Raw genomic sequence first — 18,207 nt, 5'->3', positions numbered from 1 at the left:
ATAATTTACCTAAAATACAATTTTCACTTAAAGAACAAAATAAAAGTATTTTTTTATTTAAGTGGTGCAATAACATAAGTTTACATTATATATAACTCCTTATATTTGCTGTTCAACAAAGTTTGTTTTTAATGCCTGAGAATATATTTTAGTATATTTGTAATAAGACCTTTAAATCAGCTATTAATTGGCTCACTTTGGTTTTTATTGCCAGGGAACTGTAGTCAGCCAAAGGAAAAAATATAAAGAAAAACGTAACTCTGCTCAAAGTAAAAGTAAAAAGCCGGTCCAGTTAAGCCTGAAAATGCAAATGAAAATTGCATGTAATGCAATTTCCCCATTGTGGGACTAATAAAGGTTTCTTAATCTTAATCTTAAATTAACCTGCTGAGCTCACTGCAGCGTTGTCCTTTTTGAAACAGCCGGCTTATCCACAGGTCGTGTCAGCTTTGATTGAATCATCCACTGTAAATGAGATTGGGTGGTGACGCGAAACAGAGAGGACAACTAAGGATATCTCAATAGGTTGGTCTCTGATGTCACTGCCTGCTAGTCAAAGGTTAATCCCTTTGACAACCAGCTAATTCTGGCAATAGCAGGTTCACACTGGGATAGCCTTTATGTTCTTATAGTTGTGGGAGAGTGGAGACAAGATGTAACGCAAAATGTGCTGATTAGATAATTGTGTTTTTTTTTCTCAGCTGAAAATAGCTTCAACAGCTTTTTTCTAAATGGAAGACAGACACTAGTTGTTTGTTTGTGAAAGCCTTTTTATGATGGAAAACTTGTGGCGAAGTCATGGAATCTCCTCTGCAGACTTGTAGCATGGAGGAAGAACTGATCCTTTTCCCACGTCTTTCAGCAGCACTTCATACAAACGCTTGTTGTGAGGCGTCTTTTAGTTTTACTCAGAGACCATGTTATATCCATTTTAAAGCCTCTCAGGTTGCATGTTTGCGTGGAGAATGGATTAACTTATGTAAAGACGAGGCGTTCCTCTAATTATGCCAGAGGCTTTGGAGGAACCCTGACCTCATCTTGGGAAATACCTTCACAAGCCAGGAAACTGTGACAGGGCACTGCTAATGTTATGCAACATGTCCTTAAAAACACTTGACTGCAGGCTCAATGCGGCACATTACAGGGCACCACAGTATGGCTGCACCCTTTTAAACTGCCATGGCGTCTTCTAGACGACTTCAAGTTAAACCTCAATATACACACAAGTACAGAGTAGAATAATAGTAATGTTAAAATGCAATTTTATAGACAGTTACCTATATTGTGTTATTTAGTAATAATTACAATTGATAAAAAAAGGAGAAAACTGGCCTTGTTTTGAAGAATAATATGTACCAAATGTCTCAACATTCTGATCCTATCTGAAGTGCAATAAGGCTTAAATTAATATTAGTTTTATAAAACAGAAATGACAGAATTACAGCTAGACTTTTGTGTCAGGTGGGATTTTAATGCTTACTTCTTTGGTAGAGAAAAGTTTGTAAAAAGATGGTGTTACTGTGCCAACTTTTCTTTGTCGTCTCTTTCTCCACAGGGATCCCTGAAAGCAGTCGAAGAAATGCAGACAGCATAAAAGGCCTCAAGAGGAAAAAAGTTGTTGCTGAGAATCAGCTTAAGAAGATTCCAAAATCTCCAGTCAAGAAGCCCCTGCAATTGAAAACATCTGAAACTCCTCTCCACGGACCATCCAAGAAAACTACACCTTCCTCCTCCTCCTCCTCCTCCTCCAACAGTCCCTCCCACAATCCCTCAACTTCACCCAGTGGGAAAAGAGAGCCTCAGTATGCCCAACCAGTCGCAGCATCCCCCAAAAAGGGGTCATTCTCCACTGATGCTGAAAGGTTGAAGCAGGAAAATACGTCTTCTAGACCACCATCACTGGAGACCACAGATTGTGAGAAGAGCTCTTTGATTACTGATAAAGTGACTCAGCCTACAGACAGTAAAAGCCAGGACCCCGGCTTTGAGGGAGATCCTTACCCCAGCAGTGCTCCACTGGATGTCTTACTTAAGGCCATGGAGCCTGACTTCAGCACACTGACTGAGAGGAAACACTCTATGCAGGTCACAGCCATCGGTAAACCCACTGCCACCCTTCATACTCAGTCCAGTGGTGAGCTAACAACAATGCCAGCGGTCAATGTTGGTCTTCAGACCCAGCCCTCCCATATGCAGACCTATTACATTGACAAACAGGGCAACTTCATTGGCATTGCAGCACCACTGCAGGGAAACATGCAGACAGCCACACAGGGTACTTCTCCGCTTGCTACGCCACATTTTATGCCCGTTGCCTCAAATCCAGAAAAGCCAAGTTTGCACATGAACTTTAATACTGGTCCATCCACTATAACCCATGCTCCTGTTCCCTCTGGCTCCACTGCTTTACCACAAAGCCAACCACCTGTCGTGCACACATGCCAGTCCCTCTCAGCAAGTGTTCCCAGCACCATTCAGGTCCCAGTCACACCTGGCAGCAACCAAGTCCAGATGACTACAATGATGAACTTTGGTGCTGAGCAGGCTTCCAAGGACCAAAAGCCCAAAAAGCCAGGAAAGTATGTTTGCGAATACTGCAACCGGGCTTGCGCAAAACCCAGCGTGCTGCTAAAACACATCAGGTCCCACACAGGAGAAAGGCCTTACCCCTGCGTTACATGTGGCTTCTCGTTCAAAACCAAGAGCAACTTGTACAAGCACAAGAAATCACACGCTCATGCTATAAAGCTGGGTCTCATTGCACGCTCTGAGTCTGGAGGTGGATCACTGTCTCAAGAATCCGACAAAGCCCTTGGAACGCATTCAGAAGCAGAAGAAAGCGGAGACAGTGATGAAGAAAGTAGCACTGCAGACCTGGACCCTGACTCATCACAGAGCAGTGTGGCAGCTTTGTCTGAAAATAGTTTACAGAGTGCAGGTACAACACAAGCAAGCCATGGGGAAACAGACACATCAAGTGTGTTTGAGTCCATCAGACCATCTCCAGGGCAGAGGGCCTATGAGCCTAAAGTGACTGCTGCACTACCAAAGGTTGTTGTGTACCCAGTTAATGTCTCACCGCTAAGGGCAGACAGTCCAAGGGTTACAGGTGCAGCACCTGAACAAGCTGCCGCACAACGGCAAAGAGAGTTCCAGACTGCCAATCTGAGATCAAGCGTCACAGTCCTGTCATCTTTAAAAGAGGTAGATGGTACAAATCCCTCACTAGACGCTGTGAGCGAAGACGAAGACCAACAGTGCAAGTCTCCACTGTTGGGTGGACATGCTCAGCTTCAGCGGCAACAAGCAACAGACTGCTGCCAGCAGCAGCAGCCTAAGTGTTTGTTGAGTCCTCGCAGTTTGGGAAGTACAGACTCTGGCTACTTCTCGCGCTCTGAAAGTGCTGATCAGGCCATGAGCCCACCCAGTCCGTTTGTAAAAATAACTCCACCAGTAGACATTGACATTGCCAAGAGTCTTCCTAGTGTCCCTCCTGTGGTTGCCACAGTAATGCATGTAGCAGCTGACCATAGGCCACGAGCCACAGAAGGACAGATGCGTCCGCCATTAGAAGCCAGTGCTCGCTCTTTGGAAGAACGTATTTCAAAGTTGATATCTGATAATGAAGCTGTGGTTGACAATAAGCAGCTGGACAGTGTAAAGCCGAGAAGGACCTCTCTCTCAAGGAGAGGTAGCATAGACTCCCCTAAGTCATACATATTTAAAGACTCTTTTCAGTTTGATCTTAAACCAATGGGCAGAAGGTCAAGTTCCAGCTCCGACATCCCCAAGTCCCCATTCACTCCCACAGATAAAACAAAGCCAGTATTTCTTCTCTCTGTACCCACTCAGTATCCACCAATGGATTGTTTGCCAATAACAAGAAGTAACTCTATGCCTACTACACCTGGACATTCTGCTCTTCCCCTAAATGTTGCTCCTCTCCCTCACCCTTTGCGAATTTGTCAGTCATTTGATGAAAAGATTAGTTCATTTAATGATGATGTATTTTCATCAGCGCCGTCAACCCCAAATTCTGCCATACATTCTCGTACCTTGGTCAGACAAGCAGCCGTCGAGGACTTTTCCACAAGCGAGGGGCACGGGCTTCCTACTGTCCGCTCGATGGACGAGGGTTATCACGGCTCAAGCAGCTCTGCAGACCTAATGCAAAGAAGCAGATCATTTGAACACGGTCAAGACAGAAACAGAAAGACTCAGCAGAATAAAGGCACGATGTATGAGTGTGAAACCTGTCGTAACCGGTACAGAAAGTTAGAGAATTTTGAAACACACAAGAAATTCTATTGCTCTGAGCTTCATGGTCCAAAAAACAAGCCAATGGTGGTAAAAGAAACTGATCAAGATGTTTTTCATGTACAGCAACCTTTAAGATCAACTAGTGGCCCAGGAATTCTTGATCAACAGACATCAATACGGAAGAGAAGAAAAATGAAAAGTGTTGGCGATGAGGATGATCAGTCTCCAACTGACACCATTCCACCTTGCTCTGTTAGTTTTGAGCTACCGACAGCAGTGGCAAACAGGACTTTTTCCCAGCCTGCTCTAATAGTAGACATACAGCCCAAAAACAGCCAGTCAAAGCTACCTCAGATTCAGCTTGTAGCAAGAGGTAATAGCACTTCAGATTCCAGACTGTCACCTATACGAGAGACACAAATCAGCACCTCTACAAAAGGAGAAATGCAAAGGCAAGGCAGTGGTACTTCTGTCATTAGACACACCAACTCTCTCAGCAGACCCAATTCTTTTGAAACAGAGTCCATTGACAGGGTTTCTCCAGTTGACAATATGGAGAAGGATGTCCTGAACAAACCAAAAACTGATATAACACCAAGTGACTCAACTGACAGCTACCACGAAAAACCATCCAAACCCAACAGTCTCGAGTATGGAAACCAAAGGCCGGAACAGAGCAAGGACAGCACAGTGGCAGCAGTTGGTGAAAACACTACTCCTGTCCATCAGTCCCGTCTGGTGCGGCAAAACAATATCCAAGTTCCTGAGATTCTGGTCACAGAGGAGCCTGACAGAGAACATGAAACACAGACAAATGAGTCAGCAGATAAGCCTGCAGATCAGTTCAACTGGCCTCAGAGGAGCGAGAGTTTGTCGAAGTTACCAGCAGAGAAACTTCCTCCTAAAAAGAAAAGAATTCGTCTGGCTCAGATGGATCACTCCTCAGGAGAATCCAGCTTTGAGTCCAGCTTGTCACGAAGCCTCAGCAGGGACAGTAGCCTTTCTCGGTGTTCCAGCATCTCTGCCTCTTTTGACAGGGATGAGCCTTCAAGGTCAGATAGTCCTTCCAGAGGGGAGTGCGTCAGTAAAGTTCCAGAGTCTCAATGTTTGCCAACAGCCTTCAACACCCTTGGCGTGCCTGGAATGATGAGGCGTGCAGCATCTGAACAGATCACCTGTACTCAGCCCTCAGTGGAGATTTCATGTGACTACCGTAGCAAATCCTTTGACTGTGGCAATGTCTCGCCCAGTAGATCTCTGTCACCTGTTGGTCAGCCAAAAAGTGGACAGGTTGCCCAGGTGCCACTAATTGAAAGAAGGCGGGGACCTTTAGTCCGGCAGATGTCTTTAAAGATAGGCCCAGAGAGTCAGCAACCTGTACGGAAAGCTGTTGCGCCTCTAGAGAAGCCTATGATTGCAAATGTTAGCTCTTTCACTCAGAGTAGATCCCAGCAGATTCACATTGCCAATAAGCCCGCCGTAGCTCAGCCTTTTATCCTGCACACAGGAGAACTGCCACTGCAAAAGAATGAACAGATAGTGCAGAGCATTCATTTGGGTAGCCCAACCCAGCAGCCTCAAGTCCATGGCCTTCCACACCCCTGGTATCAAACTTCGAGGGTTCAAATTTGCCAAAAGTCACAGCAGCCGCTCAACCAGATCTTAGTTTGTCGCGAGAGTGTCCAACACAAACCAGCTGACAATGAAGACAAAAAGTGTTTTGTGCCCAAATACCAACTACATTGTCCTGCTCTGAGACCAAGCCAAACATTTTCATTCTCCAACACACAGGGAACTCAGATAGCTTTGCCAGTTTTAACAATACCTATTGCCAACCCGATTTTGAGCATTCCAAAATCATCAGATGTAATCCAAAACATATATGTTGCTCAACCCAGTCAGCATGCCTCAGACATGAAGATGCAGACTGTCGTTATGTCCGGTGAACAGCAGCGAGACCCATTTAATCAGACGCAACCAGGTGCTATACCACTGCCACAGATCCTGATCACACATGAGCAGATGCATCCATCAATGTCCAACAAAAATAATCTGTCATCCTCTCACAGTCTGGAAAGTGACAGTCATGCTGTAAAGAAGGACAGGACTCAAACAGCAGGCATTCATAATCATACTGGAGAACAAGCATCATCTCTGGGGTCTTTACACTGCACACAGAAACTGGCTTCAGTAACACTATGTCCCCAGCAGGAACCCACTGCATCGAGTAAACGGATGCTGTCACCTGCCAACAGCCTGGACATCTACATGGAAAAGCATCAAAAACGGGCAAAGGATGAGCACGGTGTGGCCTGTCTGACTGATGGCAGATCAGTCAATTATCTTAACTCCAAGATGTCAGAAGTGACACGACAACGAAAGCTAACGCTGGTGAGGCAGGTTTGCACAACTGAACCAGCGGACAGTCCCATTGAAACTGAAGCCCCACCTCTGCCACAGGTCAAGGCTGATGGGGAGAAAGACTCAGAGGCCACTGATGATGTTAAGCCTATGTCACCTGATGGTGCGGGTCTGGAAAAAGACACAAGAACTGTTGTTCATGAGGAGTCAGGCCCTGTCCTGAATACTACACTTAGTACTCAGAGCACCAAGTCCCAGGAAAAAGGAGAGGAACAGAGATGGACACTTTCCAAATCCCCAATTAGACCCTCCAGCTTCCATGGTGGTCAGGTAAAACTGACCACATGTGTGTCTGTGATTAACACAAAAGACAGCCACCGCCTGTCCTTCCCCAGCCTGAAGACTGCCACCACCTTCACATGGTGTTTCTTAATGAAGAGGAAACCGCTTCATGTTCCTCAGACTGACCATAAGACTTCAGCATATGCTGCCTGGACTGTCAATCCCAACAACCCTAACCCACTGGGGTTGCCCACTAAGGTGGTCATGTCTCTGTTTGACTCCAAGCAGAGCTCCAAGAAAATGCAGTACACCTCTGCCATAAGAACTAGTGGGAAATCTGACATCTTGTCTTACTCAGGCAAGCTGAAAGAGGTCATGGCCAGGGTAAGATGAAAAGTCAGTGAATTAACTTGTTTCTCTAGTCAGATCTAAAAATTCATCACTTACCCTACTCTTGCAGCTGCCGCTAACCCAGAAGTCTGTGTCGGTGGAAACCAGAACTAAAGTGCAACCGGAAGCTCAGACCAGCAACGATTCAGATAAGGACCCGGCATCTACAACAGAACCACGGCGGGTCAAAATATTTGATGGAGGGTAGGATTCAGAATGATCAATCTCTTTGCTTTACCATTACTGCTTTTAGACGTTATGTGCAAACCCCCAGGTACAAATCTAATGAGGAGTACGTTTACGTACGTGGGCGTGGACGAGGTAAATACATCTGTGAGGAGTGTGGGATTCGCTGCAAGAAGCCGAGCATGTTGCGCAAACACATCCGCACCCACTCTGACGACCGACCATACCACTGTGTCCACTGCAACTTTTCCTTCAAGACAAAAGGTGAGACTTAAAACACGTTGCTGTAAATCACCGAGTACTGTTAATACATTCAGTCCTCTGAAGATACAGTTAAAGAAGAGTTTACCTCTTCCTTTTACAAGCTGCGAAATTAAAGATGTTTCACCAAGACAGTATGATTCACCATCCTTTATCGAACTTTCCTACCCACGCGACACTGCAGTACTTGGTGTCAGCAACCCACGTTCATTTATAAATGTCTTTATCAGTTACTCACCCTTTACGTACAGTTTGCCCAAAGACCGCATAGTCTTACATAAACTCCTTCTGTGCTATTGTTCAGGATCTGCCCACCCAGAAGACCTCATTGCCCATCTCCACTCTATTTTTTTCCACAGGAAATCTGACCAAGCACATGAAATCCAAGGCCCACAGTAAAAAGTGCATGGAGATGGGGGTGCCTGCGGGTCTCATTGAGGATCAGGATGCAGAGGACTCTGGTACAGTAGCTTACATTTCTGGTATATTGTTACAGTACATATGAAGAGGTGACTCAATACAGATTTGTTTACACAGTCAGCCTTTAAACAGCTCTTTAAATAGTTCTCCTGTTAATGGCAGGAGATATAACACATGGATTGTCCCGGCTTGGGCTCTGTTGCCATCTCGATCAATAGCTTTGCCATGGTCTAATTAGAAATTCTAAATGCAGCTTCTTCCTCTGTTAACTCAAAGCGCATGTGGGCGGTATGCACAGCGTTTAGAAAGAGGAAATTGCTGCATCTAATTTTAGAAAAAAAGAGCATGAGCAAGAGAGAGAAGCTGCCTGAAAGCATTCTATGGTCCAAGTCTCTATGAGAGCATATTTGTTTTTCCTCCTCCTCCCTGTGATGGATCTCAGGGCAGTGTGGTGGTCTAGCTTGTCAAACACTGCAGCAGCAGCAGCAGCATAAACCATCTCGGAATAGGGATTTGGAAAGAAAATTTAGATGATAAAGGGAGATTTTTAATGAAATAAAGTGGTTAAATCCTACAGAAGAACTAGCTGTGATGACTCCATAGTCCAAGAATAGATTTTCTTACATATATGCATTCCTCTGCAGGAGACCGTAGTCACATGGGCAGTGCTGACCGTCAAGATTCAGATGGCGATGACTCTGATGGCCCTGATGATGAAGAGAATGATGACAATGAGGAGGAGGAAGAGGACAGCCAGGCAGAATCTGGACTGTCCACCAACCCGTCTGTTTCTGCCAGCCCCCAGCATATCCCTTCCAAAGAGACTGAAATCCCTCCTAGTGCACTCCTTGCCCAGATGTCCATCAGCTCAGTGTCCCTCCCTCCATCCCATCCTCCAGCTCCTGAATCCCACACATTAGACTCAGAATCTGTTCCCATGATGAGCCCTGTGTCCCTGAGCAAGCAGATGTCCATCGCAGGGTCCTTCCTTAATTCTCCTCCACCTGTTGCCACCACCTCAGAGTCCTACACCTCAGACACAGAGTCAGTGCACATGATGAGCCCAGTGTCACCCTGCAGGCAGATGTCTATCGACTACCCTGACTTTGATGTGCCCCCTAGTCCCCCAGTGCCAGGCAAGGGCTTCAGGCTGGGCCAGGTGAGACCCACCTCTTTCTGTGTCTCTCTCCACCCCTCCCTGTCTCCCTCCCCTCTTTCCCATCGGTACCCTTACATTCAGACCTGCATGTGAGGCACTTCCACAAAACTCCTGTGAACTCTCTGACAAAAGGTGAATAGTCTCACCGGCTTGGTGGACTGATCCAAGTAGCCTCCTCAAACCTTAGAGAATTTTGACCTAACATTTTTTCTTCTTTTTCACAGGACACCTTATCTGCCCCTCCTGCTGTGGCAACCAATGAATCGAGTGTACCAGTGGACCGTGGCACTCAGACTTCCTGCTTTGTGCCCCACGTTCCTACGCACTTTCCCACACAGGGTGTACCCCAAACACCAGGAACAGAGACCCATCTGTTCAGTCACCTGCCTCTGCACTCCCAGCAGCCCTCTCGCTCCTCTTACAGCATGGTCCCAGTGGGGGGAATCCAGCTAGTTCCTGCCGGCCTGGCAGCTTACTCCACCTTTGTACCAATACAGGCTGGCCCCGTCCAGCTCACCATCCCAGCTGTAAGCGTCATTCACCGAAACACAAGCCCGTTACCAGCTCCCAGCACTCCTTCCCAACCTGAGAGCTTGCAGACGCAGCCGGTTGTGGTGCAAGAGCCAATCAGTAGTGTTCTACCCTGCTTCCCTCTTGGGCAGGTTGCTGGTCTGCAGGCTCAAACAATACAGCCAATGGGTCTGGAGACACTTAACCTCATGGGCCTGACCAACACAGGCCTGGCACCCACACAGCTGCTGCCACAGCAAGGCCTCACGCTCAATGCCACCCTTGGGCTGCAGGTTTTAGCCACCAACCCCACCTCGCAAAGCAGCACAGGCCCCCAGACACATGTCCCGGGCCTGCAAATAGTTAACATCGCCCTGCCGGCCATCATTCCTTCTCTGAGTCCTCTGTCTACCCTCAGCCCACTCCCAGGGTCCTCTGACAGGCAGGGGAGCCCTGAAGCTTTGGGAACACAGCGACCTTCTTCACAGAGCGGGATTCCTGCTTCACCACCTGCCCCACTGAAGGTCAGCAGCTCTCCAGCACTGACCTCATGCAGCAGGCCCAACCCTGGAGACAGCCGTGGAGCAGAGCTCACACAGACTGTGGGAAGGGAAGAACGAGAGAAAACGCAGCAGCAACCATCACCAGCCTCACAGAGCCAAGCAGACAGTCCTAAACAGTCCACAGTGGAGGGCGTCAGTGCTGCCCCTCTCAGACCACAGCCAGTGACCAGCTGGCAGAAGGTAATTGATGACTATAATGAGGCATCCAGTGATGATGAAGACAGACTGGTCATTGCCACCTGAATAGGCCATGTGGAAAGCTCTTGTTCTCTTTTTGTAATTCTTGTCACTTTGTAAGACTGAAAACACTTTTCAGGGGTTTGTTTCTTTGCAAATCACCTTTCAAAGCACAGATGCTGACATTCATATTGTATGTGCAATCACATGATAATTATGATGATGACCAATCATTTTATTTTTACTTTATGTCAGCTCCAGATGATTTCTTTTGTTTTTTTTTTGTACATGTTGTATAGACAATTGTGCCTTTATGGAGTTTCTTGTTTAGGAACCTGTACATATTTCCTTATGAATTCAGTAGTTGTTTGTGTTTATTTCAAAAAAATAGAAGTAAAGAGAAGCATAAGTGGAAGATATGGATTTTATTTTGGAGGATTTGTCATTCGTAAATTTATGGAATTATAAATGTTGTACTGGTATATGTACATTTCTATGGATTATAGGGCAATGTTACTGTGTACAGATGTTGTGTTCAACTATTTATTATAATCCATCTAGTGCCCATTATGAATTATAAGTCCATAGTTATGTGCATTATGGTAGCTTTACATTGCTGTATCAATATTCTTAACTGTATCAGTAAAAATTTGTTTATAAACCTTTAAGATGTATCGTGTTTTTTTTAGTCAACCAGTTTTCACTAAATATTAACTCTTTAGTTTTTCCATTTTTCTGGCATTTCACATACAAAGCATTTAAAAAACACTTGGTAAATTAATTATAAATTAACGGGTTATTTTTTGCATCCCTAAATAGATTTTTGTGCCAATGTAGGGAAATAACTGCTCTTATCAAAATAACAATTAAGGATAAAAAATAGTGTAGACCTGTTAGCCTAATAAAGTGTTTAAGAAATGGTCAGAAATATCAGTATTACATAGATTTCTCACACACATATTGCCTTTACTGTATACCAAATACCAAGCTATGTATCACAACATTTTCATTTTATGTTAAATATACAAACCAGCCATTTAGGAGAGTGTAATCATTACTCGAAATACATTAAATACTCTCTAAATAAAACATTTCAAGACTACATTTTTGATTTATTTTTTGTAGTAAGTCTCCCTCCATTTTCCTGTAAGACTTTGTGACAGAAGAACAGTACACCCATCTAAACCTAAAAACTATTTTACTCTTAGTAAGTAAGAGATGCAGCATTAATATTTAATCACCTACAGCAGCTGCACAACATCTGAACCAACACTGCCTGATGTGCTCTGCAGAGTCCAAATTGAGAAACAAATTACAAATTCGGAGGTCTTCAACATGCCATCCTACTACACAATTTAATCCTCACACTTGATTTATAAACTAAATTATTTCTGTTTCACACGTACACAAAGAGGAGCTGTGATGAAGAGCTCTCCAAACATCACAATCTGGCCTCAATGAAGGAAATTCCCTTTAAAGAGGCTTTACAGTGGTAACCCTCCTTGTTCCACCTCATTCAGAAGGTGACTCATCCATCTACAGTAAACCCATCATCCCCTCCTCCCTCAGGTCTGACTGAAACCTGTGGCTGAAGCTTTAGCAACGCAAACAGAGACCTCTAGAGGTCAATATCTGCCAATGCTGGGAAAAATAAATACAGGATGGTGAAGTGAAGCACAGTATCAGGACGAGAGAGGTTTGTTTCTATACAACTTACACAACAGACTTCAACATCTCAGCACCTGCATCGTCATATATCACAAACATCACAAATCTGCTTCTGGAGCTGGACAAGCTATGTATTCCTAAGGCCGATGGAAACTCTGAACAGCAGCTTCTGATTAGGGGCCTCAGAGCTGCAGCATGTCAGGATCCCTCACCTAACATTTTTCCACTTTAAGCCTGCCTGCACACACACACACACACAGTCAGTTTTCCACTGGTTCCTACAGCAGTGTGTCTGAAAATGCAATTTAAAGGAAACTAGTGCACCACTTAGTTTCCACAGTTTATTGCAACTGCTAGTGCAGGGGAACGCATTAGATTAACAACCACTTTGGAGCCTTTCAGTGATCAGCACCACTTCATTCATTCGTTAATGCAGTGAAGCACAAGGTACGGGGGCAGCAGGACTTTATATTCATTAAATGATAGTAAGATCAAAATCATGGCGTACTTTAAACATATAAAGGTGGATTTCATCCAGCTCTGCTGTTGAGGCAGAGAGCTTTAATCTCTGAACCAGAAACCTTCAGATAAAGATGTTTGCACTGCTTATGTAACGTTGGGCGTATATCCCTATAGTAACGAATTGCATTTAAAAATTGATTTTTCTTTTCCAGCTCAGATCTGCAGTCCAGTTCATGCAAAGGGCAAAATCCCCTCCTACCAGACAAACCACTCATTCATTCCCACAACGTGGAGAAGCAACACGAGGTTCAAATTCCAAGATGTGACACGCATGCTAAAAAGCCTGGAATATCAATAAAACTATTTATAATACAAATTATGTAGATTTTAAAAATGTGCACCCACAAAAACGCGTGCTTATTTTTGAGGTTTAATCATAGTTATGTTTCATTTCAGCTTGCATTCTAGAGAAAAAGAACTATTGGCTTCTTCTTTAGGTCCTCATCTAGTCTGAGGAGATTGGTAAAATGAATTTGTTGGTTCTGATTTTTTTTCTGAAGCTTTCCAACATAAATAAATACAAACTATTAGTCCACCAATCTCGTGTTATTTGAGTGGATTTATGTAGGAAATAATCCTTAGAATGTATGCGCCAGTTTTAACACACAAGTCTTCTGTGACCAAATATACGTTGCTGCTGCTGTGCTGCCATCTGCTGCCTAAGAAGTGCAACAACACCCGGCGTCTCCCTGTAAACTTCAGAACTTTTAAGGCATGTCAAAGTCCTGGGGTTGGCCTGCGAGCCTTATCAAGAGCGCAGCCACCAACAAACATCCCTGTCTGGGTAGAAGCCAGAGGACGGAGCGGAGCGGCGCTGCGGGTGGAGGAGGTGGAGGAGGAGGAGGAGGAGGCTGAGGTATAAAGTCAAAGGGCTGCACATGTGGGGCCACACTGACAAGAGAAACTGCGTGAATCTCACTGTGGACATTCTGCCAAGCGGAGATACGTGATTATTTTTTTTTTGTTCCACGTCTGAAGGATTATTATTCATTTTTCTTGAGCACTATTTTTTTGTTTTGCTTTGCTTTGTTTCTGCGGAGCCTGGAAATGGATTTATACATTTTGATTTCCGTGTTATCAGTGATGTACTCCTGGATTTTCTGCTCAGGTAACTTTTCGCGTAATTTCTTTTCCAACCAATTTAAGTAATTCAATCACAGCATAAACAACAATTTTGTTACAATTACATAAATAATGACTGAAATGTTCACGTCATTAAATTTAAATTACTACCTCTGCAGAGTGCGAGGCAAAAAAACTCGGCTCTGCAATTATGCAGATTAGCCCGCATTTCTCCTTTGACGTGAATTTAATTGCGTGTAGATGGTGTTTTGATAACGATTATTTAATTACAGCCTTATCGGCGCCTGCTGCAGAGACACCAGCCGCCTCCACCGTCACCCAGGGGCGCCATGTGAGGACCAAACGCTGCTCCTGCGCCACGTTCCTGGACAAGGAGTGCGTGTATTTCTGCCACCTTGACATCATTTGGGTCAACACACCTGAGTAAGTGACACTGTGTACATTCTGTTTCTCTATAAATATAAATCAATGCATTTAAATGTCCTTCTGTGTATCTTTACGCATTTTACGCGCACGTTTACAAGTGCAACAGAGTTTACGCGCACTGTTTATCTTTATTTCCGGGTTTGTGAACGGTGTGTCTGTTTCATCCAGGCGCGTGGTCTCTTACGGACTGGGCAATGCGCCACGAGCAAAGCGCGCGGTGCTGGGCTCCATGGCAACCAGCGGCGGACCTCGCTGCCAGTGTGTGCGTGGAAACGACAGCACGTGTGGAGACTTCTGCCGGCCCAGGTGTGTAGTCTGCCCGTAAACATCACGTAAACAGGCAACAACAACAACAACAACAACAAGCAGCGTCACCGCCTGTGTCCCAGTCGAGCCTGTTATTTCTGTGGTTTCTTTCCATCACAAGTGGCGACAGGTTTCAGTTTGTGAAACAGCCCTGAGTGGAGTGTAAAGCGATCCTGCTCTGATGGCGTGTTTCTGTTCTCCTCAGGTATGACACACCGACGGGCAAGGCGACCCGCTCCATGCCCGGGGGCGACGGCTGTACCGGGGCGCAGTGCGAACACAGGCTGGCAGCAGACACGGGCCGGATCAGGAGGTAAAACCACCCTTAGCCTGCGCTACAGATTCACACATGAATGTATCCTGAGCCGGCGTGCGTTTTACAGGCACAAGTTTCAAGATCAACCCTCAAGCTAGGAATTCCCTGTGATGCCAGTTTAAATTCCATAGGAGCTCTGAGATGTACGGAATGTACCTTTAAGTTAACTCAGGGCTTTTCTCTGCCACTTTCATGTAGCATCATGTTTGTGGCGCCGCACGTCTGCACTTTCTGACATATTGATAATTGGACACAAATTCCTCTCTGCTCTAAAGTGTTCCGTATCATTCCCACTCTGAATGACAGCTGTGGGCTTTTACATAACCTGAGAGATCACCAGTAGCTCAGATGTCTGACTGCTCTGCCGCTTTGTCTGCAGGATGAAGAACAGCAACACGGTGTCACCTCTGGCACTCAGGGCGGCACTGAAAACGCGCCTACTGCTGGAGACGTGGAGGGCGAGACGGCGCCACAGGGCGGGAGCCTGGGAGGGCGAGAGCGCGGCCTCCTAAAGAAGTTACCTCCTGTTACCTCTGCACATCATTCAGAGAGGTGGGAGGCTTTTCAATGGCCGCCGGCTGTTCTCTGAAAAGCCGGCAACGACCTCAAGATGGGCCACTGTGGGGAGCCCAGCAAAGCAGAGCATTTACAACTCCACCAGGTTGCACTTCTGAACAAACTCTGTGACAATAGAAGGAGTTCAGGTGAAAGGAGATAAGCTGAGAAGAGGACTCGGCCCCGATCTGAGGACACTCACTGATCCTGTCAGACGTCACGGTCAGACTCTATGGACACCAGAAACCATTTCAAAAACTCGCCGCCTCACATGGACAAAGCTGTTGTACTGCTTGTATTTCATTTGAAAGTAAAAGGGATCACTGTGTCACTGACTGAAGCTGTGCACAGAACAGGTCGTCTCCTGTGTGTCGGCTGCTGGGAGTTCTCTTCACATTCATCATAATTTATGTTTTCCCGAACGTTTTTTTTAACTCATATTATTTATTTATTCTGTTTTTGTAATGCGATGGCCTCGTCGGTCTGTTGTACGTCTCATTTGTCATTTCTGTGAAATGGTTTGTCAGTAAACGGGGCCAAATTGTGGCCAAAACATGAATAAATTTTGACCCGAATATTTAACGTTTGTATTTTCTAGCCCTGTCAAAGAAACAGACAGACTTTCACTTTTGCTTTTTGTTACTGAGCAAAGAGGATAAAGGGAGACGGGCTCAGATGTGATAAGAATAAGGTGTTGATGTGGAAGACAACAAGGCAAACGGCGAATAAATCCTGCTGTCCCTGCTCTTTCATCTCACAGCCAACCCCGGTGTACACGCTGCAATTTCTAGATGGGCTGGAGGTGGATTTAAGGCTTCTTTCAAGAACGTATATAATTTTTTTTTTAAACCCTGTAATGATCTCTGTTCCAAAACACGCTTCCAACACCCTCCAAGTTTTGCTGACAATTGACTCAGCAACTTAAAGTGAGTCACTAATGTTCTTCTCCTAACCTGCCGAGGCCTCTCCACTTTCCTCTGATGATTATAGCAGATAAAGGACAGCTGCTGTCCCCCTAACCGCCACCACCCACCACCACTCCTCGCTTGTTCTTCTACCAACAACCGCTCCAAACGTCTGGAACTTCACTGTACGTCCTGTAATCACAGTGTCACAGTGTTACAGAAATGATAACTATGCACCAGACTAAGCTAAAAATGACATTTTGTGCAGCAGAGTGAATCTGCTGCGTGAGTCCTGCCACTCCTCCTCATTATGCCTGTCATACAAGTTGTTCTTGGGCTCAGTTCAAACACTGGCGTGCCTGAATCTCACCGCCATCACTCATCGGAGCGCTGCTCCAACTAGCAGCGGAAAACAATCCAATGCAAATTGGCTGAAAAGTCTTATCTATCCAGCCCATTTAGCAAACAAATCCGCGGGCGCATTCTGTGCCTCGGGGCGTCAGGCTAAGGAACAGCGCTGCGTCCTCCTGCGTGCAGAGTCCAGTCATAATAATACTGATGTCATCCTTTCCATACAGAAAAGACTGTGTCTGTCTGCAGAGAAATTTGAAGGCATGTCTGCAGCAGTGGAGGAGACAGACAATGCACGGAGGATTAGGATGACACCCACACACACACAGACACACACAGACAGACACACACAGCAGGTGATCTATGCAGCCCAACAAACCTCATGCTAATCCAAGTAGAACTGCTCTTATCTTGGTTTTTTAGGCAGATTTTAAAGGTAAATGTCCACAAAAAAGCTGGAAAACTGCAATTGCATATTTGAATTTTATATCAAAAAATAATAAATAAGTACTTTTGATGAAGCAGGATGCAGCAGTCATTGTTATTTTTCATAAATAAATGAGGTGCAAAACATTGTGACATAAAATGCAACTGTCTAAATATTACATAACACTTTAATTAACAAAATACTTTTGTCCTTTAACTGCATGTCTGCTCTTATCTTCTCCATCTCTTATCTTCACAGTTCTACAGCTTTACATCATGAGTCAGCTGTGGCTTTAATAAGCTCTCAGCTCTCAGGATTTTTCTCAGTGTACCTGCTGCACACTAAAGAGGTTAACAGCATGCCGAAGGTCCCAGGACCCAAGACAATGGCACTCGCTCTCTGCTATGCAGCTCTCTGCGAAAGAACTCCCCAGAGACATTAGCTTTTGGCATTACTCATTAGTCTATTGAATAGAGCGAACACCAACATAATAGCCCATTACACAGTGAGGAATCTCCTCCACTCGACAGGAATTCTTGAGCTCAGAAGCTAAACAATAGGACTGTGTGAGCTTCTGACGTCTGACCAACGCCTGGCTCTACCTCCACACGCCCTATGTTTCCAACCAACACGCCCAGGTGCGCCAAAGCATCTCACGAAACCCTGCTAAAGCCCAACCAGAGGGGATTAATTATCGTATCGGCCTAAGTCAAAGTTGACTGGAGAGGTCATGAGGAGTCAGCTGGGCGCCGGGGATAAATCTTGGTAAGGGGGACTAAGATACTTGTCAGAGAGCTGATTATGGGAATCTGTGCAGGTATCTCTCAGCACTCTACTTGCCTGTAATCCTACAACCTGACCCTCCCTCCACATCTACGGAAAAACATAACAGAAACATCCCTCAGAAATTCAGAAAATTCTCTGCTGACAGACAAGATTGTGCAGATGAGTTGTGTCTGCGGTCGTACTTGTGCTCCTCTCTGGCTTCATTTAACTTCTTACTGTTCCTGTCACACACTGCTCATACACACATTTAGAGGGAATGTTCAGAATGCAAGGAATTATACACCCGAGCTTCA

The 18,207-nt window shown here is 45.3% G+C and overlaps 2 protein-coding genes across 7 annotated transcripts in view; both read left to right on the top strand.

Moving 5' to 3' along the window:
- Window positions 1-11,150, top strand: part of hivep1 (HIVEP zinc finger 1) — a 41,204-nt gene extending 30,054 nt beyond the window's left edge. For 5 of the 6 annotated variants that reach the window (XM_028423298.1, XM_028423282.1, XM_028423290.1 and 2 more), the window contains 6 exons: window positions 1,556-7,287; window positions 7,364-7,497; window positions 7,568-7,743; window positions 8,100-8,201; window positions 8,805-9,319; window positions 9,544-11,150. In XM_028423298.1, the coding sequence (XP_028279099.1) occupies window positions 1,556-7,287; window positions 7,364-7,497; window positions 7,568-7,743; window positions 8,100-8,201; window positions 8,805-9,319; window positions 9,544-10,635 (7,751 nt within the window). In that variant the 3' untranslated portion in view covers window positions 10,636-11,150. Of the gene's footprint in view, window positions 1-1,555; window positions 7,288-7,363; window positions 7,498-7,567; window positions 7,744-8,099; window positions 8,202-8,804; window positions 9,452-9,543 lie in introns of all 6 variants that reach the window. The other variant, XM_028423316.1, reaches the window with a different exon arrangement.
- Window positions 11,151-13,662: 2,512 nt separating this feature from the next.
- edn1 (endothelin 1) lies at window positions 13,663-16,020 on the top strand. Its single transcript, XM_028399327.1, has 5 exons — window positions 13,663-13,867; window positions 14,115-14,265; window positions 14,437-14,574; window positions 14,780-14,887; window positions 15,270-16,020. The coding sequence occupies exons 1-5, from the start codon at window positions 13,807-13,809 to the stop codon at window positions 15,400-15,402; spliced, it is 591 nt and encodes a 196-aa protein (XP_028255128.1). The 5' UTR covers window positions 13,663-13,806; the 3' UTR covers window positions 15,403-16,020.
- Window positions 16,021-18,207: the final 2,187 nt, after the last annotated feature.

This window comes from Parambassis ranga, chromosome 2, assembly GCF_900634625.1.
Source record: "Parambassis ranga chromosome 2, fParRan2.1, whole genome shotgun sequence".
NCBI lineage: Eukaryota > Metazoa > Chordata > Actinopteri > Ambassidae > Parambassis > Parambassis ranga.
This window is presented reverse-complemented; position numbering and strand designations above follow the sequence as displayed.